We start from the raw sequence: 27,300 nt of genomic DNA on the forward strand, positions 1-27,300 counted from the left end.
ACATGTAACGCTGTGCATATCTGCAAAATTACTGCTGCAACAAAATGGGGACCATTGTCCGACCAAATTACCCTTGGAAGCCCAAATCGTGGGAAGAATTCTTTTACCATAGTCTTTGCAGTGGTCATGGCAGTAGCATCCTCAACGGGGAAAGCCTTGACCCATTTACTAAAAGCACAAATAATCACCAGAACATATTTTAGATTGTTACACCGTTCCATCTCAATAAAATCAAAGTGGATGACCTTGAAGGGAACAGAAGGGGGCCCAAAGCTTCCCCTTGGAGTTACTGTCCCCTTCCCCACATTGTGCTGTAAGCAAATCATACAATTCTGAACATGTCGCTGTGCAATCTTTGAAATTTTATCATTCACCCATACTTGTTCTAACATTTTCGTGATCTGCTGAGCACACACATGCGTAGGACCGTGTGCCATCGTAACCATTGCCAGCACATATGAATCAGGGAGCAACCATTTTCCTTCAGATGTATCCACCCAACACCCATCGTCATCCAGTATCCCCATTCCTTCGGCCCACTTTTTAGACTCTTCTATTGTGGCATCAGTTTGGATATCTCGCACAGACCCGATACCCTCATCCATTACATAGGCATCTTTAGTTTCCCTTAGAGCATACATGTCTGCGCTAAGGTCTGTAGCCGCTTGCCTGGCTATCTGGTCAGCAAAAGCGTTCCCTTTTCCCACATCATCTATAACCTTACGATGTGCTGCACATTTCATGATCGCTAGCTGCCTAGGGAGTGAGAGTGCCGAGAGCGATTGCACTATCAAGGGACCTTGCTGAATCTTGGTCCCATGTGAGGTAAGGAACCCTCTTTCCAACCAGAGCCTCCCGAAGTTGTGAGCCACCCCAAAGGCGTACTGGCTATCAGTATATATGTTTACTTTATGCCCTTCGGAGAGTTCACAAGCTCGGGTCAACGCTATAATCTCTGCGGCCTGCGCGGAGTTATGCAGAATTCTCTTAGTTTCAACAACCGTACTCAACGTAGTAACTGCGTAAGCAGCTGTAGATGTACCATCTGGAAGTTTGAAGCAGGAGCCATCACAAAACAATTCCCCTTCTGCATTGCCCAAAGGAGTATCTATGAGATCTATCCTGCCCTTCGTTTCCTGTTCAGGTATACAGGCAGTCATGTAATACTTCGTCACCGCAAACAGTATTTTGTGGGAAAGGTAGGAGTTCAGCCGGATTAAGAACACAACACCTCTTAATTTGAATGTGAGGGGCAAACAGAATTAATTCCTACCTTGTCGGCCGGGCAGAGGTGAGGTGTTGCGTTTGAGTCTTATTCAATAGAACATCTACAGAGTGAGGTACCATCAAAATTAAATCATGGCCTAGGACCATTCCCTCACTCTGTTTTACAGACGCAGCACCAGCAGCGACAGCTCGCAAACATCTTGGCAAAGCGCATGCGTCAGGATCAAGGGCGGAAGAGCAGTAGCCGCACGGCCTATTCTTCCCTCCATGTTCCTGTGTTAACACAGCCAAAGCACATTCATCACATTCATGCACAAACAACACAAAGGCCTTGTCATAATTTGGAGTACCGAGAACCGGTGCAGAGCATAACGCGGTTTTGAGAAGCTCAAATGATCGTTGATGTTCCGATTTCCATGGCAGCGGCAAAGAAATGCCCTTCTTCGTCAAAGCCAACATCGGTTTTATCACTAGTGAAAAGTTCGGGATCCACAACCTACAGTAAGAAGCCATAGCTATTAAGGCTCTGACTTCCTTCTGTGTATTTGGAACAGACATGCCAGAAATGAGTTTTATTCTTTCAGGTGTCAATCTTCTCCCCTCCTTTGACAGGAGGTAGCCTAAATAGGCGACCTCCTGACAACAATATTGAAATTTCTTGAGCAAAGCTTTATGACCGTTTTCGGCCAGATGAATAAGTAACAATACAGTGCCTTCTTTACAAGCACTTTCAGAGTCTGGAGCCAAAAGCAAATCATCGACATACTGAAGTAGTGTACAAGTAGGTGGCAATTCAAGGGTGTCAAGCTGCTCTTTCAAAGCTCTACTATAAATGCTTGGACTTTCAGTATACCCTTGAGGTGCCCGAGTAAATGTAAACTAACGTCCTCCCAAGGTGAACGCGAACAAATATCTACTCTCCTTGTGTATAGGAATGCTAAAGAAAGCATTCTTTAAATCTACAACACTAAAGTGCGTAGCTGTAGCAGGGATCATTGTTAATATCATTGTTACATCAGGCACAATTGGAAATTGCGGGGCGACAACTTTGTTGATAGCACGTAGATCAATTATAAAACGGTATGGGATTGCATTGTCGCCTTTCTTGTATACAGGTAAAATCGGGCTGTTACATAAACTACCTGCAATCTCTTCAATCACTCCTCGATGCACAAAATCGGAGACAATGCACTTCAAAGCACGCTCGCCCTCAACTGATATTTTATATTGCGGAATGCGTGGTAGTTTAACTCCATGTTTCAAAACTATTCTAACGGGTTCAATCTGTAGCACCCCGACATCATTGTCATCAACCGCCCATAAACATTCTGGAACAACACTAAACTCAGGAGGCAATGGTCGAGTCAAAAACTGAGAAGTAGGAAGTTGCTGTGGTGAAACCGTCAGTCGTACTCCATCAGAGGAACAATGAATTACTGCATTCAATTTCTTCAACAAATTTAACCCCAGCAAATTCTCTCCACAGTTCGAAGTCAGGAGGAAGGGACAATGGTCCGTGAAGGGACCCAAAGAAACAGACACCGGCGAAGAAACCGGGCAAGCAATTGGTATACCAGAAAACCCTACAGAAACATTTGTTTGCCCTGACAGTGGAATGTTTGGAACCCGGGAATGATCAATGGAGCACTTCTGTGCTCCAGTGTCTATCAAAAACTGATGTTTCCTATTCCCCACTAACAATTCAACGTAGGGACCTTTCTGATTAACGGGAATAGGTGAAGTTTCCAAACCCTGCTTCGGGCAGCCCTAACGAAATAAAATGTCGTCGGAAGGAAGCTCTTCAGAAAGGTAGGCAGGAGAAGGGTGATCAAATATGTTTCTTGTGTCCACACTTGAAGTCTGATTTTCCCATGAAAAAGGTTGCTGAGGATCTTGCGAGAACTGACCTCTGTCAGGGCCCCCTGCTCCAGGGCGACCTCTAGGTCGTCTACCCATACTCCCAAACGCATTGTTTGACCTTTGTCGAAGGACGGGGCACTTTGCTCGCCAATGACCTTCCTGGCGGCAATAGGCACATTGATTAGCATTCACAGGACCCAAAGGAGCGTTTCCTTTTGGGACATACTGACCTCTGATCTGTGAAGTACCTCCTCTGGGATTTCTAACAATTTGTTGTAACAATACTTTAGTCTTCAAATCTCCTTTCCTCTTCTCTATTTTCTCTTTTTCATTATTAACACGGTTCTCATAATACTGAGCCATGTGCAAAACTTCACATTGGGATTTCGCCTGCCAAGCGCTCTCAGGGGACATAATCTGTGACTGGATGTCGGGCAACAACCCACATACAAATTTGTCCACAAACAACCTTTTTCCAGACTCTGTGCCCAAGTCCTGTCCACTGAAATCAGAGAATACCTGTTTGAATCTATTAAAGAACTCAGGGGCACCTTCAGTCTTTCCTTGAACACAGGCCGTAAACTTGTACCAAATAATTCTTTTCTCAGGAATTATAGTTTTCAATTTTGCGACAATTCTATCAGGCAAAGTAAGTATTACCTGAAGTGGTTTCTCACCAGCTGGTCTTTCCCCATCAAACCTAGTCATGTTAGCCCACGTATCTCCTAACCCTGGCACATCATCTATTGTTCGAACCTGCTTCCATAAATCTACAGGCAGGAGTACAGGGAATAGAAAGTCAATGTCACTTAAGGTGAACACAGAGGACTGCCAAACGGACTCTATCTCTTTGTAGAATCCTGTCGGGTTTTTCCTAATATCGGGAATTGATTGTCTAATAGTGTTCACTTCCTGTCGTGAAAACGGGACGTGAACAAATTGCAATACATAGTGTGCAGGGATGTCCACAGCGGGTGCACCAGTCCCGGTGTTAGCGGGAATCTCAACCTTAGGGACAAATGTCAGAGTAACCTCTCTCATAGGAAACTGAGATGTAGGTAACTCTGACCGCTTACTAAGCAACAGAGCCAGGTCGAGCGCTAAGGCAGCTGAAGAAGTGTCGGGTGAAAAAAGCCCTCTTACAAATACCCAACAACTCTATAGGACAACTAACCTTCTTCCTTACACATTCTTCCTGCAGGTACTCTACCATCACCTGAATCACCTTCCTCTGCATTTCTACTGTATACTGACTATACGTGTCATATACTTCATCTGGCGTTATCGAAGAATCCGAGATCCATCGAATCGCATCTTTGGTACAAACTCTTACTTCCTCAGGTGCCGATCTACGACACGGAAGGAACCGTTTCTGCACATACATACTGTCGTCTTCATCATCCTCATCCCGCAATTTCTCAAAGTCCCTCCTATACACAAACAATCTCTCAACATGACCGTGTACTTTCTCCTCTGTATCCCTCGAAAGCGCTAAAGTATTTAGATCCCTCACCCCTTGTGGGAGATCCGTATTATGTAATCTACCCCACATTACACATAAATGAGTCCCCAAACCTTCGATAAAAATATTTTTCTCGGGAAAATTGTCCATATTTGATAATGTGGAAAAAACGTCAACTTGATCACCTTTCTCCATACAGTGCTTAGCCCATGCAAATAATTCCTGTTTCTTGTCTGCAGAAACAGTATTTCGAGTGACAATCTTTGACCCCGCACCCTGATCAACTTTAGTCAATACAGAACCACTCGGGAGCGGAGATGTGGGTAAATTCAATGAGGGCGCAACTATCGGCGTAAGAGGAAGGGGTGGTCGAATAGGTGGAGGGACAACAACCAGAGGAAGAGGAACAATAGGTTGCACAGGGGGAACAGGAATAACAGCAGGAACAACAGCAGGAATGGGCAGAGCACCAGGGAGAGGATCATACGGAGGTGGCGCAGAGGCACCAGGCCTGCGTTTGTTTAATAATTTTTCAATAAATTCCTCAGAAACATGGAAATCTTTAGAGGGATACATTTTCTGAATACCCAGTGAGAAAGCCCTGTCCATATTTTTGACTGACTCCGAATGTTTTTCCTTATCATATAACAACGCCTTTTCGGCATTTGTTTTATGACGGCGTGCATGTTTATCCCTACTTTTAAGCTGCTGCAACGCTTCTTTTTTCCAATTCTGAAAAACATCAAATGCTGCAGGTCTGGCCTTCTTTTTTAGCAAGACCGATTCTAGATATTCAATACGGGGGATCTCGAAACTACCATTAATTGGCCACCGAAATTCAGAGGCATGTCTGGTTTGTCTGTGCCAAATATCATTAAATACTATACTTCCAATGCCATACTTACAGTACATAGTACATGCCGGCGACCCCTCCTGTGGTGCCGGGCGGCTAAATTCCAAAGATTGTCGATCGCTGCGGAACAGAGCCCTAAAGCAGCTAGACAATTTCCCAGGCATTTCACAAGAAATTGGTGTTACTTGGTCAATAAATGTGTCTGCAGATACAATACGCCAAATTCAAATTGTCAGGGTTAAATTAAGAGCCAGGTCACGACTACACCTGACCAAACCTAAGGAGGACCATACGGTTTACCAAAGAACTTACCTAACGAATTTTACCTTGTGTTTGGTGGTTTCGACAAATCTGCCCGCCTCAAAAATGGACCCTCGTCAAGATGCCGTGTCAGACCACACGACTATCGTCCAAGGATCGGATCGTGCAGCGCTGCCGAGGTATCGCGTCTCGTTCGGTCGGGCCCGCAGTATCACACCGTCCAATCCCGGTTCGATAGTCTGCGTCAACCTTCAATTATCCGGCATCAATCTTGAGGGTCCCTATTCGGGCGCCAACTGTGGAAACAGAAAAATAATATGAGGCCGGGAAGCCCAGAAAGAAACACACCAACACAGGTTACAAAGAACATACAAGTGCTTTATTTAAAAGCTACAACAGTTACCAAAGTCAATTGACAAACGGATAGCTATTCGGCTCTCAGAGTAACGTAACGAACTTCAATGAGGGTTCAATGCATTAGTGAGAGAGACCGTACATTGAAATACTTGGGTCTTTTATACAATTTGTCCAGCCCTTGGCCAACTCCCTCGCGGGTTAACCATTCTAGGAATCAGGCCTATGGGTTCCTTGCCAGGTCAATCCTATTATATATGCATTTTGATTAGTTTTGCTGATATAGTTGTACATTTACACATAGGTCAACAGTAGGACAAGGTCTCAGTTCGCGACCCCGACAAGTGGCCTGCATCCATATTAATTATTCATGTGTACGGAGGTCACTACGGCCAGAATCTTACTCAGAATGTCATTCGACCTCCCTTTTGATGTTCAGGGTGATTTCCATATTACAAGAGAACCTAAAATGGCAGCTTAATCCAAGATGGCAACTTACATTACTTTTCTCTAAGGCCAAGACATTGCCGTGGAGTTTGTTCGCATACGATATTTAGACAACTTGGCGTAGGCCAATACACATACAATTGTTGCGATAGGAGGCATAACATTGTTTCAATTCCGACATACCTTGTATTCTAAACCCCACACCCTGCCAACCAACATTATTTACAGACGGAGAGTGGGACTTTAGTGTCTTCTTATTGAATGTTTATTGTTTAACATTATTTGTTTCTGTGTCATTGTGTTCTTTTTAAGACCTTAGCTCCCCAGGGTGAATTAGACAATCTGTAGGTTAATAAAGTATGAAATACCCTTCTATACGTCTATTCCTTTGACTCCTGGTGCGCTGTTGTAAATAATTATTTTTCTCTTCCATACATGCATACACATAGTGGAAGAGAGTGGTGAAGGACCAACAAGGCCGAAAGTATTACAAACCTAGAAGTTGTTAGTTTATCTCTTTTTCTATCTCTGTTAGATAAGCGGCACACCATTGCGACCTAGATGAGGTGTGAGGTTGAGGTAGGGACAGCTAGATACTTGCTCTATCCTTTCTGTCCCCCGTCACAGCCTTGTTCCTTCCTCTTGGAAACTGAACATTGGTCCTTACAACTTAGATTTTATTATCTGGATCCCTACTGGCTATAACGTAATTACGAGACAGGTGGCTGTGCCTATTTTATTTGTTAAAATGGGATAGTGGTGAACCGGAAGAAGGGCTTGGATGGATATGGGTCATGTTTAGGAGTTTTACTTAAATAAATAGGACAAACCGCCTAACTAGCCCTATTTCTATGCGCAAAGTTCCCTACCTAACAAAACAAAGCTAAGGATGGATGTTCAAGTCCAAAAATATAGTCCTTTGGTACGAATCCTAACCGATTAACTAGCCCTACCACTTTGAAAAAGCTAACTGAAAAAAGGGAGAAAGGGGAGTCCTTGTACAATAGCCTGAGCAAGGCTTCTGTCTGACCAAGTTCACATTTGACTTGATCTCAGTCTTCAAAGTTTCTTTTCCCCAGCAGGATACTCCTTCTAGTCTTTAAACCAAATTAAGGATTGCAGTTTCTCCTTTTATCAACAGAACAGTAAACAATCCTCTTTTTCAATGTTTGCTGAAAAAGTGAAAACGTTTCAGTCTTTTCTTCCTTGGAACTCCCCAAAGTCATTCAATTAACAGTTAGGTTGCTTTCTTTCAGACAATTGATATATCAATTACAGGATGGCATTCCGCCACAGTTCTCTATGGCTTTCTTAGCCTTGCTCCAAAAGTCTTTATTTCTCTTTTCGTTCCCCTTTTCAAAGTATTTACGCATTTGTGTTTCTCAGGCTCCCTAAACCTAGATAACTTTCCAGCCTTTATTTACAGTGTTGATACCACGTCTAGTCACCCTTTCATAGGGTTTCTTTTACTCTCAGGTTTCTCAGGCTTCCGAAACCTGGATAGCTTTTCCTGGGGTGTCTCAAAATATTTATCTTATTCTCACTCCCCCTTTCATAGGGAGTTTGCACATTCAGATATCTCAGGCTTTTAAAACCTGGATAGTTTTTGTAGTCATTATTCAAACTGTTCGTTTCACTCTCAGTCCCCTTTTCACAGGGTGCTTGCATGCTCAGGTTTCTCAGGCTCCCGTAACCTTGATAGCATTTGCAGCCATTATTCAAATTGTTTGTATCACTCTTAGTCCCCTTTTCATAGGGTATTTGCACTCTGAGGTTTCTCAGACTCCGATAACCTCGATAGCTTTCATTGCCTTTACACACAATGTTCGCATCTTGTATCAGTCTTTTTTCTGTTGGGTTCTTCAGGCACTGGTAGCCTCTTTGGCTTTCCCTGTGGCCACGCGTCTCTGCAGCCATGGTCTGATGTACACAGAGCTCAATGTTCTGGGCTCCTTCAGACACTCTGGTCTTGGTGCCAGTTGCCGGTGTTCTAGGCCACCACTGCTCCTTCTTAGTGGTGCCACCAAACTAGACATATATTACTCCGTCCCTGCTTTTATTCCAACATGGGCTTCTCGGTCAGGTTAAACAACAAACCCGTAGGCATTTGGGTCATCGCTTGCTTGCTCTCCTTGATGGAATTGGCTGCTCCTCCAGAATGTCAAAGATGTAGAGGCTTGCATAGGCATAGCAGTCTTTTTGCATCTTTTAATGTTCCTCCTCTTATACACGTCACATGAAAAAACAGAACACTCTCCTTCCTCGCTGACTATGGTGTGCAGTCTGAGTTCAGCATTGCCTGTAGCTAAAGAGTTTGAGGAAACTTCACTATTTGGTGAATCCAAAGTGATGTCCCCGATGAGAGGGTTCTGTCGATGGATGCTCTTTGACGTTGGCATTCAGGCGAGATCCAGTTTTACCTGAAGACAAAGAGATAGAAGAAGTATCACTGTTTAGTGGTTTCAAAATGTCCGTATTCAAAACAGAAGTAACAACAGTCTTTTTAAGCACAATGTAGGCAGATCGCATATTCCTGGCAGGGAGTTCCTTATTGGAACAGGAGTCCTTGTCATCCCTAAGGAGTGTCTTGCAGCTCGGACCCATCTACCTAGCCTCAAAGGGGGTGGCTCCCTCTTGGAGAGAAGGGACGAATACCCTGGATTCATCACAGTGTCTTGAGGCCTGGCAGAGACTAATTCCTCTCAGATCACACAAACTAATATCCCATATTGCAGTTGGGTGGTGCACTCCACATCATTGTATGGCCCATTGTACAGACCTTCAGCAAGGACCACATGTGCTGCCTTTGTTCCAAAGGCTGATAGAGGAGTGGAAGTTATGTCACATCATTTACTTTTGTCCTTGTGAAGGAGGTACTTTGATATAAACTACGCCTCCTTCACCAACAAGGAACACCAGAAGGTAAGTAGTTTAGATGTAGGTTTATTCTCTTAGTTCATAAGTAGAGAAAGCACTGGGACATCCATGCAGCCCAGCATATTAAGTCCAACTGACACCAGTGGAACCCAGCACTCCAAACAACCATCGACACTCCACAAGAATGTCACTGACATCACCACACCATCATGACACACCCATGGACATAATCCAACCCAGCACACAGTATGACATACTTCTCAAGGTAACTGGCAATACATCCCAAAGGCCTGACTATTGTCCTGCAGACATTTACAAGTTTGATGTTAATTTCTGGATCCCCATACTGCTGATTGCGTAATATGCAGGCACATACGATCCTGACGAGCTGAAACAGATCCATAGTGGGTAAGATTTTTAATAAGGGTGATCGAGCAAATCCAAAATCATATTTCTTAATTTCACTGTTAGACTCTGCTTCAAAATTGTTAGAAAGACTACTGTGACAGTTTTCAGGACTGGGCAAATGACTTGACTCATTTTTGTTAATAAAGATTTCTCGAAACTTGGACTGACACATTGGTTCGATAAGCCGGACTCACTAGACAGAAAAGTCTATGGGGAGTTGAGGGGCAGATTGGAAAAATGCTATTCTTTGAATAGAGAAGCAACTATATTAATTAAATTGTCAAATTGTGCCTATATATTGTTGACAAAGGTACCCATGCCCGCCTTACTTGTTTTTGGGAAAACATGTTTGTGTTCTTTCTTTATTCACTAGATTCAGAATGAACAAACTATTGCTCAATTCGGACAGAGCTGGCTGGCATGGCAGTAATCAAGAGAGGAGGCGTTGCCATTGTCATCCGGATCAAGAGGAGGATTTGTTTGTTGCACTATATGCTCTTCTGTCCATCTTACGCTCTAGTTAGACAGACATTTCTAATTCCTGGTATTTGGTGTAGATGTTTTAGGCAGTAGCGTCCTGCTCTGTTGTATATACAACTTCTTTCAGACCAGTTTGTGTATCTCGCTTTGGGAAAGTATTTGACTTGGGCTTTTTGAAAAACAGCATTTATATGAAATGATACAGTGATATGATATGATGCTGTGTCTATGTATTTACACGTTTTCTCTTTATACTTGTATTATTATTATTATTATTTTTTTATTCTTTCATTCAGTTTTATGTTTTTATGGATGAGTGCTTTTATCTGAAATAAAGACATTTGAATTTAAATTGTACTCACATTGAGCAAGCACACTATCACACAGTATCACTTTTTTTAAATGTCCCTTACCTAACAATATATATCTTTTGTATAATTTCAGGTAGTGTTTGTGAGCATGTGTAAAAGCTTGTGGGATTGTGGACTTGTGGCGCTGGATGACGTTACAGTGAGACTGGGAGACTGCCACATTTCTGGTAAGAAAGTTTTCTATGTGACTACATCATTTCCCATATAATAACACTTCATCTTTTGAAAAAAATATGTAGCTGATGTTGAATGTAACGAATAGAAATTGTGAGTATTGTTGTAAAATAGCTACTCAAAGCAGCTATTTTATTTGTTCAAAAAGTATGGATCAGTGTGTCTTTGCTACCGGGATAGTAATTTTAGGAGATGGTCGTATCAAGTATGGCACTTCCTCTGGTGAATGTTTCGTAGTTCAGGAGCAGAGTCAAGTAAAGAATAGTTTACCCTCAGGAAGGGCAAGCCCACATCATTCTTTAGGAGCAGCACTTGTGTGAGCTATTATAGTGACCTATTAGCGACATGTTATGTGACAAATGTCCCTTGGTGATGATGAAAAAGCTAAACTACATATAGCGATATGCAAATTCGCCCTGTTAGTTCTGATACTCAGTCCAGCAGAACATATTTCAGTGTATAGATATCTGACTGTATATTAGCAAAAGACCTTATCCATATTTGGCCAGGGCCACTTCTGCACACATATAGCCCGGAAACCTTTTTGGAGAAAACGTTGCCGGCATGGTTGGATAAGTGGCGTAAAGTCACCCAGAAGGAAACGTTGAACATTTGGGCGCTCACCCTTTTATAATTGCTTGATTTTATTGTTGAAACCATTATTTTCACAGCATTCTTGCAAAATAGTTTTGCTTTCCTTATACTATGCTGAATGCTGTGCATACATGTCTGATCATTTGTGCCATACACTTTCGGGAAATAAGTAAATCGCGTCATTCTGCAAACCTTCTATGAATGGACGAACATAAGAAATGTGATATCCTTAGTTCTTAGCAGCCCGGCTGGGAAACTGCTCTTAAAATGTTCCAGTGTTTTTAACACATTTTTTTTCAGGTCTGTGCACCTTTGTGTACCACAGTGTGTCACTCCTCAACCTCCCATTTTTATCACAACTTTGCCCACCTCTTCCTCGGTTCCCAAACATTTGTTCAGAATATCTACAGTGACTAAGCAAAGCATCTGTCCATGGGACGGGCTCAGCCTGTTTTTATGAAGTATGGAGGCAAAGAGTACCTGAATTGCCAGAAAGGAAACATGCATTTGCTTTGTTTCCCTAATTTCTCTCCTTCTGAAAGCGGTTGGGACATATTTCACAGGGTTCATTTCTCAGGGCAGTATTTCACAGTGTAATTGGAATGTTAAACAAAAAATGGAAGACACCTTCCCTTTCAATCCTTGAAATTCAGCTCGTAATGATAGGATGGACAAGCTGGAATAGACACAAATTATTGGTAGGAAATGAAAAGGAGATACAAAATCACATATCCATGCACAAGCGTTTAGGCAATTTGCAGCTGGAACTAGCGGTGGGTGAAATTTCCACTCGCAACGAGAAAAGTGCAAAATTTGCAAAGGAATCCGCTTCTGCCTGTTCTGAGAAATCAGCATTACGGTTTCCCCGCCACTGAAATTTCGGCCGGTTTTGTGTGGTTTTGTGTAGAGCGTGGTATTTTGTTTCCATGTTGGTTTCATGTCGCGAGACGAGAAACTTTGCACAGGTCTTATTTCTATCCGTGCTAGTTTTGTGCAGCACCACGGAAAAACCTTATGCATTTTTTTCCAAACTGTGGTAGTTTCATGCAGTGCCACGAGAAACTTCACACGGTTATTCAATTTGGATCTAGGTTTGTGCAGCAACACGAGAAATTGAGTGCGTGTCTTTTTCAATCCATGCTCGTTTGTGCAGTGACAAGAAAAACTTTGTGCAGTTCTCTTCCAAACCTTGTTAGTTTCACGCAGCGGCACAAGAAACTTTGTGCCTTTTTCCCTGATCTGTGGTAGTTTCAAGCACTGGCATGATAAATGTTGTGCAAGCTTTTTCTTTATCCGTACTAGTTTTGCGCTGTGGTACAAAAAACTTTGCATGCTTTTTTTTAAATCCGCACTAGGTTTGCAGAGCGGCACAAGAAACTTCGGGCAGCTCTTTTTGATTCATGCTGGGTTTGTGCAACGGCTCGAGAAACTTCCTGTGCCTTTTTTTGATTCGTGCTAGGTCCGTGGAGTGGAACGAGAAACTGTTGGCAGCTCTTTTCGATTCGTGCTGAGTTATGCACAACGGCACGAGAAACTTTGCACTGCCCTTTTTGATACACAGAGGGGAGGAAAGGTGGATTTTGGCAGAGCGGATAAACATCGGACAGATTTCTCTTTCGCGGCTGGCAAAATGGAATCCAACAATCGCGCCCAACCCTAGCTGGCACAGAAGCCTATGTTCTGACAGACTCAAAATAAAAATTGCTAAATATTGTTTTTTTCACCAGTACCTCCTTGTTCAATCCCATCCCCTCATACAACAGCTAACCCTAAGACCAACCATCTCACCTTGATTATAAATAGAAATAAAACGAAAGTTCATTTCAAAACATTTAAACTTTTGTCGTTTTTGTTTAAATAAATCTCAAAGGGAAACCTTAGAACATTGCATTTTATATTGCCCGGGGCTGGCACATCAAAGATCGAAACATTTCAAAAAATGTGACTTCACCAAATACATCTTTATGTCTATGAATGACATTTGGTCAAGCATTAACAATTTCCCGAACTTGGCCATGCGTGTGGCAATCATTTGTTTTCTTGATTCCATTTTTCCCAAATCCTGATTCTGAGTAATGTGGTGCCTTTATTAATTTGAGTTGTATGATTGTTCTTAAACAAATGCTTTGGCTAATCCATGTATTGAAAAATGGTAAATGTTTTGGTCGTGAACTGTATTATCATATTATGTTTTATATATTTGAAAGGATGATTTTATTATCCACATCAAATAAAAATAAAAAAAAATATAAATAAAAATACAAAATATATCTGAACATTATTTTAAATGCAAATCTAAGAGCAAATCTGGGAGCTTCTGGTCTGCTCTCTTGAGGTGAAAAACAAACATTTCTGTAAATACCAAGCTCTTAAAAATGACCTGACGAATTGCATCAAAAATCCACCTGTTGAGGAATCTTTTTGTTGTTGTCATTGATATAGTTTTTGCCTTTTTAGGTGTACGGCAATAGCGTATTCATTTATTTATTTATCATTTATAAAGCGCACTACACCCTGGGGCATGGCATCATCATCATGTTAAGCCCTCCTTACCAGATTTGTTTGCCAGCAAGATGGGTAAAAGAGGCCTTCTTTAATCAGGAAAAAAAAAACACTCATGTTATACTGGCATTAGAGAGCTGAATAAACTCATCCGTGGAGAATCGGGAGAAAGGATTTGAGTGCAAGAGTCCCCGAGTTCAAGGAGATGTATTGTCCGTGTGATCTCATAGAGTGTGGGTTTATAATCTAGAAAATGTGCTCCACAGAGTCCGCAGTCATTTATTTTCATTTGTTTTAGTAGTTTTCTAAAGCACAGGGCAGGGAAAGGGTGTATCGGAGTGCTACCATCGTTTGACAGTTTTTGACACTGCTGTTAAACAGTCGCAGGCTTTCAAAACTGTACAACTACGTGCACAGTGGCAGTATTCAGCAATGGTAGTGACAGTTAAGGTATTACCAATCTAAAGTATGCTACAGTTGGACAAAACTACAAACCTCACTATTTTTAGAAGCACTATAATAAACAATGTTAGGGTGGGATAAAGGGATAGGAAGCGTGTTGGTTGCGGAGGGGATGAAAACAAGCTTTCAGGGCCTACACTTGGCTTCGGGAACCCGTTTGAGTTAGAAAATGGCCAGTTTCGAACGCTAAGCTTGACTTGGACTTATCCTGAGAAGAGGTTCTGCTGTGGCAAACGAAGGACAGTGAAAGGAGGTGTGAGGGAACTGAAGAGAAGAGTCAACAATGGTAAAATAGCTGCAGTTGTAAAGCGCGCTCCTTCTGCGCTGAACAACTACATGGGAGGGTCAGGTGAGGGGCTGGGCATTGCAGAACAATGGCGAGGTGGGAATTCAATATCTATGTGTTCAGCCACTCCTGTTTTACCCGCATTTGGGCATGCAGTGCGTTTGTAGGCCCCAGCACCTACCGGGTCACCTTTTTCAATTATGCCAACATGCGGAGGGGTGGTAGGAACGGATTCTACCCTAAAAATGTACGCTGTGCGTTTGATGTCAGTTGAATGTCAGAATTCTCATATCAGAACATATGCAAAACCAGAATAAGACATGGCAATTAATATTTTCGGTAAAACAGAGTATGCATTCCTGTTTGGTTAGCGGGAATGTTGGAGGAAGAAAGTCAGGGTGAGGGCAGGCATGGGTGATGTACAGGTCCCTAGTTGTAGTGGGGAGATTTAGTGTTGTGACCAGTGGCAGGTTGTGCATTATGGACGTTGGATCACAGCCGCTCCCATTATGGTCCAGCCCTTACTCATGTTGTCAAGCACCGAGCTCCATTTTAGGAACTTTCTACAAAGACACAGTCCTCGAAAGCCCTCATTTGAGATAATAATTATAATATCTAGTTTTATATAGTGCTACAAGCCTGCAGGCATCTGAGCTCTGAGATAACAGATGATAGTATTATCCCACAGCGTGGTATTTTGCCTGTTACTCAATTTATAAACTCGGATGTTTGAAAGGTTGAGTTGGCCCAGCCGGGATTCGAACCTTCATCAGCAGTCTGCACGCAGATGTCAGAAATGGGGGCTCAGCTCGTTGTGCTATCTGACCGGCCTCAGATACTGTCCCAAGCAGACACTAGCAAAACCACTGTGCCTGCACCCAGCAACAGATAGATCTACGGAGCACAGCCCATAGAAAGCAATGGAGGGCATATTTGTTAAAGCTCTGCTCTTATCTTTCTGTCGGCCATGCTGGAAGCAGGGCACAGGGAGGGAAGTGTCAATCCACTTTCAGCCCTGCTTCCCACTGCAGTGGCCGGCTCAAGAGAGGAGGCAAACTGAGGGATAAGGCACGGGTCAGATCTTTAAGAGTAGTTATGTTTAAAAACGGTTTATGCGCATGCTTTTGAGTGTTGGAGCCTTGTTGTGTAAATGTGTTTCTAGGTGGAAATGTATGAGTGAGTGTGTGTGGGTGTGCACGTGTGTGCATGTGTGTCTGTGTGCGAGAATCTGAGTGACATTGAGATGGAATGGCTAATGGGATAGGGGCCCTGTGAACAGTAGAGATGGATGTCACACGGCCTGGCAATGATGGTGGAGCGATACACAGCTGCCATGGACATATTTTCCTTCAGTGGCCTTATTACTGCATTATGGACCAAGCCAAGTAGACATACCTGTATATATCGGCACAGCATGCATAGGCACATTTGTGGCATTATTACTGGCATTATGGGCCAAGCTAACATTAGTGTTTTAAGTGAGGATACTGGCATATACTGACACAACCTGCATGGACACATTTTCCGACAGTGGCATTGCATTATTACTGACCTTATGTGCAACGCCAACATGAGTGTACTTAAGGGGGAATACTGTCATACATTGGCACAGTGTCATGGACAAGTTATCATAAAGTGGCATTGCATTATTACTGCCATTGCAGTGAAAGCCAAAATGAGTGTCCTTATGTGGAGATATTGACATATATTGGCTTCGCCAGCATGGACAAGTTATCTTACAGTGGCATAACTAACATTATCGGCAAAGCCAGCATGAGTGTTCTTTCGTGGGATACTGACATATATTGGCAAAGCCAGAATGGGCATGTTTCATTATAGTGACTTTAATGCTCATGTCAAAATGTGATTACGAGCAAAGCCAATGTAAGGAATCTTAAGTGGGGATACTAGCATTAATTAAGACAGTGGGAATTGGAATGTTTTCCCACAGATGGATTACAGACATTGTGGGCAAAACCAAATTCGGTAGGTTCATATGTGAGGATACTGGAAAATGTTGACAAAGCCAGCATGTTTTTGTCTTTAACAGTGGCTGTATTGGCAAACGCCAATCTGAGGTTGTTCCAATACTGTTTGTATAGGTAGTGCCAGCATGGGCATGTGTTCCTATTATTGCAATAGTGGCATTATAGGCAAAACCAAAATGAGATTGTTCTTTATGGTAATAATGGCATATATTGCACAGGCATCATATTATCTCTGCTTACAGTGACAATACTGCCATTATTGGGCACATGCAGCCTGTAAATGCATTTTTCCACTGGCAGAATACTGGCATATATTATGGGCCAATACATCATGAAATTGAGGGTAAAATGCTCCTGTCTACTGTTGGAGAACTGAAATCTATAGGAATTTGTAATGTGTTACCAATTGTGGCTTTTTACCCATTTCTTTGACAAAAAGTGTGGTTTAAGATGAACATTTCAACCGATTGTTTTAAAATATTTCTCAGAGAGGGAACCCATCACAACCCGCTTGATTTCTGTTGGAGGCTTCCGTCGGTGTGCTTGGAGTCTCACGCGCATTAGTGAGAAATAGCCATGCCCCTCCTGTGTAGAAATCCACAAGCCTTGACTGCGTGGGATCATTCAGCGGATTCGCATAGGTGGAGATCTTGTGCTAGATCATCCATGTCTTGTATGTTTTGCAGAGGGCCCTTATGTAACATGTGAGTGAGGGAGCCCGGCCTAGCTCTGCTGTAATATAAAGCCACATTCCTGGGCCCCTCATGAGAAGGATGGACACAGGGGTGATGCTTTCTAAAGACTGGGATTTCCAAGCGCAGCTCTTCTTGGCTGCTTACTGTAGCAAATCCTACACATGACGAAACACAATAGATGGCCTTCAGATTGTTAGGTTTGTTTACTGTGAAGCAGAGAACAAGAAGCAGAGGGTCTGAATCCTTAGACCAAGCAGCTCAGAAGGAACTGTAGAACCGCTCAATCCTCCTTACCCCAACATTGTACCGGATGGCTTCTCCTTGGCTTCAACGATAAAGTCCCTGTGTAGAATAAATGTTCAAACAAATTCTCTGTGTTCCATACGCCTCAATCAGTGGATCCCTTCACACAACATGTTCTCCCTTCTCCGTCACTCACAGGCTTGAGGGAAGGAGAGCTCAGTGGTTCCTTCTTGGCTCCTCAGTCTACAAATTTAGGTCCCTTTTTTCTCAGCTTCGAATTCTGTCTTTTCCAGGGGTTTCGCAATACTTCCAGCAAACCCCCTTTGGCCTCAGTTTCCCCTGTGCTCTCTTCAACTCCTGTGTGTCAGCTGATCAAAGCCAGAACCATTGCAGAGCCGGAGCTCAGCATTCTGCAGGGAATGAGGTACTGGGTTGCCCTTCATCTCTGATGGAGGGAAATTGTCCTTTTGTTCTTGTCTAAGTCCCTTATGGACGATCTCCATGCTTTTCTGGAGAAAGGGGTCATCGGCCATATTGGTGTGTGTGTAGGTCTTATTTTCCATGCACCAAATAAACTTTCAGTGCGAATGAGTTATAGGGGCCGATTCATGGAACAAACGTGCGCCGAAAATCTACGCGCAAGCAGGCGCAAGCAGGCGCAAGCAGGCGCAAGCGGAAAAAAAGAGGCGCACGCGCACGCGTGCGATTCATGGAAGTCCCTGCGCGTGTCTTCCTCGGGATGTGCGCCAAACCCGTGCATGGCGCACACGTCACTGCAACATCCCGAAAGACGTGCGCGACGCGCACAGTGAAAGAGCACAACCTCTGCGCATACACTAGAAAGTGGGCGGAACACGGGGCGTAACGCGCGGAATGGGGAACAACTTGCGAAAACAAGGGCGTAACTGGGGATGTACTGCAGGGAAGCAGAGGGAACGCCCACACGCACCCAAACCACACGTATTCATGGAACCGAATAGGGCAAAGCCACGCACAGCGAAAGACACGCACAAGCCGATACACGTCCGCCACACGAAGGCAGGCGGTAGCGTCCCTGCGCATCACAAAAGTGGCAACATACAGCAATTGTGCGAGCGGGGCACGTGTATTTCGGGGTTGCGCGGGAAGTCACACACGCGATTGAGCGGGGTACGTGTATTCCGGGGGTTCGCGGGAAGTCACACACGCGAACTGGCCTGGGGGAGCGGGCTACGTGTATTACAGGGGTTCGCGTGAACTTTTTCACGCGATCGGGCCTGGGGGAGCGGGCTACGTGTATTACAGGGGTTCGCGTGAACTTTTTCACGCGATCGGGCCTGGGGGAGCGGGCTACGTGTATTACAGGGGTTCGCGTGAACTTTTTCACGCGATCGGGCCTGGGGGAGCGTGCTACGTGTATTTCAGGGGTGCGCTGGAAGTTTTACACGCGAATAGCCTGGGCGCGTGTATTTCAGGGGTGCGCGGGAATTTTCTCACGCGATCGGGCCTGGGGGAGCGGGGTACCACTCACCGTCTGCCTTGCGTGTAGTAGAACGCGTAGCCAACACCCGCTGTGAAGTAATAGCGTTTGAACCCCAACGGATGGAAAACACACGCACCGCACGAAAAGCACGTACAGAACATAAAGGCACGCGGGAGCTCCAAGCCCTGCCAGGGCAACGCCCGTGCGCAAAACGTCACAGACGCGCTTACGCTGTAAGGGCCTTTGGTCCAATGAAATCGCGTACGCGTGCTGACGCGCTTACGCGCTAAGGGTCTTTCCTCGAATTACATGCTGACGTGCAGATTTTTCACGTGCCAAATCACTCCGTATCAAGCTGGCCACGCGAAAACACACGGAAGACCACGCTCCTGCCCAGAAGGCCGAATTACTGCCCCCCAGTGCCCCGAGCAGCCTCCCACGTGCCATCTGCTGCTGCCTGCCTGCCTGCCTGCTGCCACCGTGCCCTGCCATTTGGTGCCTGCACATCAGCCATCTGCAGGGGTCCAGTTGCTGTGTCCACCCCTGCTGGAACAGTAGACTCCCGACTGGGATACCATCGCTCCACAGCCCAGCCCCAGGACCCAGTTGCCCACCCACGCCTGCCTCGGGGGTCGCCATGTCGGGGCAAGCACCATCTGAGACCAGTGGCGACCCCCAGCCAGAGAGGCAGAGGGCCACTAGCTTCAGTCAGAAGGAAGTTGGTGTCCTGGTGGAGCATGTCCTGGGGCATTATGATGCCCTCTTCGGAAGACCACGCGCCAACAAGGAAGGACGGGAGAGGATCTGGGACGATGTAGTGGTTGCCATCAACGCAGAGGGGGTGGCAACCCGCGACATCAAGCACATCAAGAAGCGCTGGGAGGACTTGAGGTCCAGGACCCTCAATAAGGCCCGGCGCCTCGCGGAGGGGGGCCGGGCACGCCTGAGTGACATCCAGATGAGGGTCCTGGAGCGCGTAGACCCAGCGCTCCACGCCCAGATCCTTCGGAGGCAGACCCATCTGGAGTTGGCCGGTAAGTGGCCAAGCATTGCTGTGTGAGACAGGGCATGTTGCAGTGTGCTGGTTGTCTGATACCTGCCTGTATGTGTGACATAGGCCATGTACGTATGTGTGTGTGCAGGGACATCATGGTCAGGCATGTGAGTACAGTGATCTGTGAACCACATGGTTGGTGCATGTGTTCTATTGCAACATGGGGGGCTCTGTGCGGAATGGACACATGGAAGCATGGCAGTCTCTGTTCCTGGACATTGCTGGGGGTGAGGGATGGGTGCTGGTCCCATGTACACGTATGGTGTCCATGTGTGTGTGTCTGACCTGCGTGTCTGTGACTTGTAAATGCCATGGATGCATGACACATGTCTGTGACAATGTTCAGATTCACTGATGCAGCCTAGTCATCCTTGTATCCACTGCGTCTGTGGTGTACGAGGCCAGATGGATGGAACTACGGTGAGGTGTGTGCATGTGATGGCAAGACCCATGATGCATGTGAGTTTAAAACCAACATTGTATGAATCATGAGTCCCTTGGTCATGTATGCCAATGTCCATGGCATGCGCCATGCCTGTTACTGTATGTGTTTTGCCTGCACTGACCCATGTGTTGTGGAGGGACATGATGGAAGTGATGTATGACAGTGCCACTCATCTGCTGTTGCTTCCTGTCTAGGGGACCATTGTACAGTACCCTGATGCTTGTGTTCTATGTCTCCCTCTACACAGTGACAAGTGAAGAAGAGGGCGGAGAAGGCGCTGTGGAGCAGAGCGGCGGGGATGCCGCCACGGCTGCAGCGGAAGGGGTGGGTGAGCCCCCACAGGGGCTTGCACCGGCGGAAGACGGCGTGGAGACATCCAGGTTGGTGGTTTCCACAGATGTGGAGGAGGCCGCTACTGAGCCACACATGGGGCCTGGTGGGGGCATCCCCGCTGGTGCAAGTGGTGCAGTCCAGGGCCAGGGGCAGGAGGCAGCACAGGTCGCCGTGGAGGTGCCTGTGCATGTCACTGTCCCTGACACTGTGACTGCACCAGCAGGGATGCCCCATCCCAGGCCCGTCCGCAGGTAGGGGAGATGTCCATGTCATCTGACACTCCTCTACCTGCGGACGAGGGGACCCCTGGCCGTGTGGAGAGGGTCCTGATTGGTGTCGCGTTGCGCACGGCTGGCATTCGTGATGAGGTGCATGCTTCCCGGGAGGAGCATGCACATCATCACGAAGAGCACCGTGCGTACGTGAACCATTTGGGAGCCGCCATGGTCGGGGGTTTCCTACATGTGTGTGGCCTTCTGGCGACCCTCTCCTCCTCTGTGGAGGCTATGCGCCAGTCGTGCTCCATGCCGTCTTCCGGCCCAGATGCCACCAGGGCCCCCTGTGGACCTGCCCCGACCAACGCAGCCAGCTCGGTGGGGACCCCATCCCTGCCACAGTCGGGAGTCGAAGGTCCAGCAGGGGTGGACACACCAGCAACTGTCCCCCTGCAGATGGAGGATGTGCCGGCATCATCTGGCAGGGCACGTGCACGACGGCATCGGTGGATTCCATCAGCCTGGATGCCGTCGTGCTGGCAGAGGCAGTGGCGTCGGAGGCAGCAGCAGGCTCGACGTGGGAGGCATCATGGCTCGGGGCCATCAAGATCAGAGGGGCAGGCATCGGCCGGAGGGCAGGAGAACCCTGGGATGGCAGTGTCTTCCGTGTGGGAGCAGTTGGTCCAGCGGATAGGTGCGGAGCGGCAGCGGGCGGAAGAGGAGCGGCTCACCATGGTCAGGGCGGAGTTCTCCATGCGTCGGGCGTTGAGGCGGGCTGAGTGCCTCGAGGAAGCTCGCAGGGTGTTTGAGGTGGACACGGGGTTGTCCCTGCGAGACCTCGGGCCAGGACAGAGTCCCGCCTCCGGGACATCGACATGGAGTTCGATGATGCCCTGGCCGGCAACATCACAGAGTGAGCCGCAGGACTTGCCCGCTGCCATTGTATATAGTTCTTTAGTTAGTTAGTGTTAGGTTTCCTTTATTTTTTAAGTTTTTTTTGGACCGCTCGGACAATGGCCACTTTTCTGTATATATTTTTTTTATTAGTTAGTAGTAGTAGGTTTCATTTATGGTGTTGGGCTCATGGACCCTGGGATATTCTTGTACATAGTTTGATATTTGGAAAACATTTGTTGGATTTATATTTGTGTTCACCATGAGGCAATGGTTTTTCCTTATTTTTTCCCCCCATTATTTTGCTTTGGACTACATTAGTTTTTGGATTCCTTTGTTTTTTGATTTTTTCTATTAGTTCTCGGACATGGACCATTTGTTTTGTCATCCCCATTGTTGTGTGTTTTATTTCTTTACTTCATTTTCATCTTTAATACATATATTTATTACTTACATTTGTGGTATTTTCTCATTGGTTTCATGCATGTCATGATATGGGTTTTGACATTCACTTGCACCCATTGTGTATGTGTGTGTGACGGACATGTGTTCATTTACATACTTGCCATTGGGGTTGTATCATGTAATTGCATCTACTATGTGGGTGGATGCAATCCTTGGCTGGGTGTTTGTGCTGGGTATGCTGCCCATTACTGCCATGATTGCGTTTCGTCAGGACCTGGGGGCAGGGGGACATGAGTGGGGGCCTGCTGGGGGGTGGGGGTGCAAGGGGACATGGTTGGGGGCCTGCTGGCAGGTGCCCCACAGTGCTGGGGGGTGGGGGTGCAGGGGGACATGAGTGGGGGCCTGCTGGGGGGTGGGGGTGCAAGGGGACATGGTTGGGGGCCTGCTGGCAGGTGCCCCACAGTGCTGGGGGGTGGGGGTGCAGGGGGACATGGTTGGGGGCCTGCTGGCAGGTGCCCCACAGTGCTGGGGGGTGGGGGTGCAAGGGGACATGAGTGGGACATGGTTGGGGGCCTGCTGGCAGGTGCCCCACGGTGCTGGGGGGTGGGGGTGCAAGGGGACATGAGTGGGACATGGTTGGGGGCCTGCTGGCAGGTGCCCCACGGTGCTGGGGGGTGGGGGTGCAAGGGGACATGAGTGGGACATGGTTGGGGGCCTGCTGGCAGGTGCCCCACGGTGCTGGGGGGTGGGGGTGCAAGGGGACATGAGTGGGACATGGTTGGGGGCCTGCTGGCAGGTGCCCCACGGTGCTGGGGGGTGGGGGTGCAAGGGGACATGAGTGGGACATGGTTGGGGGCCTGCTGGCAGGTGCCCCACAGTGCTGGGGGGTGGGGGTTTAAGGGGACATGAGTGGGACATGGTTGGGGGCCTGCTGGCAGGTGCCCCACAGTGCTGGGGGGTGGGGGTGCAAGGGGACATGAGTGGGACATGGTTGGGGGCCTGCTGGCAGGTGCCCCACGGTGCTGGGGGGTGGGGGTGCAAGGGGACATGTGGCTTGGCTGGGGGGCATGCCCATGGTGGATGGGCTGCCTGCGGGACATGACCAGGGGTGCAGGGTAGTCCCCTGTGGTGTGGGCTGCCTGCAGAGGTCGTGGAGGGGGTAGAGGGGAGACCTGGGAGGACCCACACTGGCAATTCACCTCTTCAACTTCCCGCACACCCACGTAATACACTGCCCCACTCGCACAGGCCCAATCGCATGTAGGATTTCTCGCGCACCCCTGAAATCCACGTACCCAGCCCAATCGCGTGTAGAATTTCTCGCGCACCCCTGAAATCCACGTACCCAGCCCAATCGCGTGTAGATTTTCTCGCGCACCCCTGTAATACACGTACCCAGGCCAATCGCGTGTAGAATTTCTCGCGCACCCCTGAAATCCACGTACCCAGCCCAATCGCGTGTAGATTTTCTCGCGCACCCCTGTAATACACGTACCCAGGCCAATCGCGTGTAGATTTTCTCGCGCACCCCTGTAATACACGTACCCAGGCCAATCGCGTGTAGAATTTCTCGCGCACCCCTGTAATACACCTACCCAGGCCAATCGCGTGTAGATTTTCTCGCGCACCCCTGTAATACACGTACCCAGGCCAATCGCGTGTAGAATTTCTCGCGCACCCCTGAAATCCACGTACCCAGGCCAATCGCGTGTAGATTTTCTCGCGCACCCCTGTAATACACGTACCCAGGCCTATCGCGTGTGGGAACACCCGCACACCCCTGAAATACACGCTCCCCGCTCTGCGTTTGCTGCTGCCCTTTGCGCTGGATTGGGGATTTTGATGGCTTTTCCCTGCGCGAGGGGCGTTCTTGGGGGCGTAACTGACGCTGCTGCAGGGTCGCTGCGCCACTCTGCGCCACGGCTGGTTGTGGATGTTGGAATCCATGAATACGCTGTGCGCCTGAATGTGTTTCGGCGCACGCGGCTGGCGCAGACTACCGCACGCGCACACTGTGCGCCAGCCGCGTGCGCCACTTGTGCGCCGAATTCTATGAATTGGCCCCATAATGTCCCCTTTCATTATCTGGAGGGGTTTGTCTGAAATGTTCAGTAACAGCAATACCTGGTTCCCTGGGTGTTCAGTGGGGACCAAAGCACGTTGAGATCTTGGTTGTTGGTCCAAATATGAGCAGCAGGTTGGGGAACATGACTTAGTAGCATTTTGATGGAATCTCAATGTGCAGCTACATTTCAAGCAGGAGCTCTCTCCTTTTCTGGGAGTCAATAGTTGTGTCAGGAAGAAATGTCATAGGCATGACTCAATAAGGATCGACAGGTGTGCATCTGTGATTTAGGGGAGAAACACGTGATTGCCAACTGAGCTTTTCTACAAGTTGGATCAGGCTGCCTTCTCCCCCTCTATGTTTTGAGGTCCTGATTGTAGTCCCCAGCACCCCACCCTCATCTACCACTACCTCTCTCTCCTACATCCACCTCATTGACGCCTTGCAATGTGCTAATCCCCCCCACTGCTCCACTAACCATATGCCTCAGTCTTAGGCCGTGTCTTCTCCTCTCTGACATCCCTCTCATCTTCTTAACCAACCTCTTTCAACTAGCTTTCTCCTCCACCACAACTATTCTCCTGGCCTCCTCCTTAATACACCCTTTCACTTCTCCACTGTCACCTGCAATCTCCACTGTACTCCTTCCTCCTGTAGCCCACCCTTTCACCACTGCGCTCCTTCCGTTTTTCCTCCTCACCATTTTCCTTAATCTTGACACCATCCTTCATTTTTACCACCACCTCACTTTCTACCCCTTCATTTTCACACCCCCAATATCCTATCCTGTTCTCTGACCACCCTCTACAGCCTCCCTTCTCCTCTTCTAGGTCCTTCTGATCTGAACTCTGATACTCTCCAGGCTCCTACCACACCTCCAAACTCTTACTCTGTGCTTCACCAGTTTTGCACTAGAGAACCCCTCCTCACTGATATGAGGGGAGCTGGCCCTCATATATAGCTTGGGTTGGCTGGAGGGTAATTTGACCTGTCTGGGCATACTACTGGGTGCTAATTCCCCATGACTATCCCCTTTGGGGTGTGGCAAGCAATTACATGGGGTGCTGAGGTCCCCTCTCTTAGTCTTCCTGTCCACAAATCTGTAAGTGTACTTTCCTAGGCTGGTCCAGGTTTTACCGCCAGAAAATGATATTTTTCTTAAAGTGGTTTGTTTGGCAGATTCATATACCTTAGGCTTGGATTATGCTCTCCCACATCCCTCCTGATGTTAGGGATCTGAATAGCGGGGTTTCATAGTCCTCTTCCTCCTGGTTCATCAGTAGACTCTGCTGGAGCCAGGTGTTCGTTCTGGCACCTTGGGGAATTCTGGGAGTTGTAGACTTTGGAATTCAAGTTTGCCAAAATAGGTGGGAGGATGTGGCATGGGACTACAGCCCTTTGTGTTATAGCTAATTTAAGGATGAAACTATTGCAGTACTCAAATCTCTATGCAGATAAGGCAAGGTTATTACTGCACTGCAATGGAATTCTAAGCCCATCTCCTCAAAGTTGTCTAACAACACACTCAACAGAGTATGACGTCCATTTTAGAATACCCAAGTAGCTAGCAGAACACCTCTCCCTTTCTGCAGGATCTCAAGGTATGCACTGTGGCAAATTCATCTTGTGGTCATTGCCAAATGGAACCAGCTATGTCATCCCCAGGTCTTTGAAGCCAACCTCTTACTTTCGTTCTCCACTACTCTCCTCTACTCTCTACTACTCTCCACCCCCCTCAACTCTCCATTTCTCTTCACTCGACACTACACTAAAATCCACCACTCCTTTTCTTGCATTCATCCTCCTTTCACTCTCCCAGTCACCCTTCTCACTCACTCTCACTCCCCTACTCTTGCACTTACTTGCCTCAGTCACTCTCTTTGCTCAGCATACACGCACTCTCACACCCTAATAACACTTTCTCTCACCAACCAATACCTTACCTTTAACACGGTCTCTGTTAGTTCCTCTATGGTCCGCTCCACAGTCCTTCCACCTCGTAGTCTTTTGATCCACATTCTCGCCCCCAAACAATCAACACTGCCCTATGCTGCTTGTTCCATTTTTTAGGGCCTCTTTCGCTACTCGCTCCCCTCTTCTTCCTCCCATTGGTTACCATGGTCATCTGGTTCCCATGGTCAATCTCTTTCTATGTTTCCCTTTAGGGTTGGGCTTCACAGGTTAGTTTCATTTACTCTTTTATGCCCAACCCCCTTTCCCCTTTTCCTCCTTTTCCCCCTTTTCCCATGCTGGTCTACTGAAGTCCCTTGCCGGCAGTTCGGCATAGACATGAGGGACCAACGTATTCGCTGTCTGCAGCGGGGGAGCGTCTGCTCGGCCGGCACAGACTTAATGTTGTTTCACCAGCTTTTCTCCCCTCTCACTCTCATGGGTCAGCATCTCGTCGGTCGCTGCTCTGAATGCTGGACCCCATAGTTCAGAAAGAATGAAGAGCGAGTAGGGGCTAGCTGAATCCAAGGTGGGCATGAGGCGATTGAGAGTGGTACTTCCCACTTGCAACCAGGCACATGAGGAGGTGGTGGCAGAGACCGGGGCCTTCCCAACTGCCTCACCCCGCCTCTGGGGCAGGAATGCTTCTGACAAGCACCCTGGCAGCCCTCCTGCACCAGGTGGAGAGGGACCACGATCCCCACATCTCCCCGTCACTATGACCAAACTGAGAAAAAACCTTGAGGGGGGAAAATCAGGTTAGAAACCGGTGCTCTGATTCCACACAGACTACATTTTTACAGAAGAGTGAAGCTCAAGATCAGTTCCTTAATGCGTGTTGTCGACAAAATAAGAACTAGGTGACTATTGGCAGTCTTGTCTGGCATGTGCAGGGAAGTACAAGAGTACAGTCGAAGAGGGCATTGTTCTGTC

The 27,300-nt window shown here is 47.1% G+C and overlaps 1 protein-coding gene across 1 annotated transcript in view; it reads left to right on the forward strand.

The window, feature by feature from the left end:
* The window catches only part of MAMDC2 (MAM domain containing 2), a 682,997-nt gene that overhangs the window by 531,056 nt on the left and 124,641 nt on the right, over window positions 1–27,300 (forward strand). Inside the window, exon 10 of the mRNA XM_069625792.1 lies at window positions 10,674–10,767. Coding sequence (XP_069481893.1) covers window positions 10,674–10,767 — 94 coding nt within the window. The remainder of the gene's footprint in view (window positions 1–10,673; window positions 10,768–27,300) is intronic.

This window comes from Ambystoma mexicanum, chromosome 6p, assembly GCF_040938575.1.
Source record: "Ambystoma mexicanum isolate Mex_15411 chromosome 6p, UKY_AmexF1_1, whole genome shotgun sequence".
NCBI classification, from domain to species: domain Eukaryota; kingdom Metazoa; phylum Chordata; class Amphibia; order Caudata; family Ambystomatidae; genus Ambystoma; species Ambystoma mexicanum.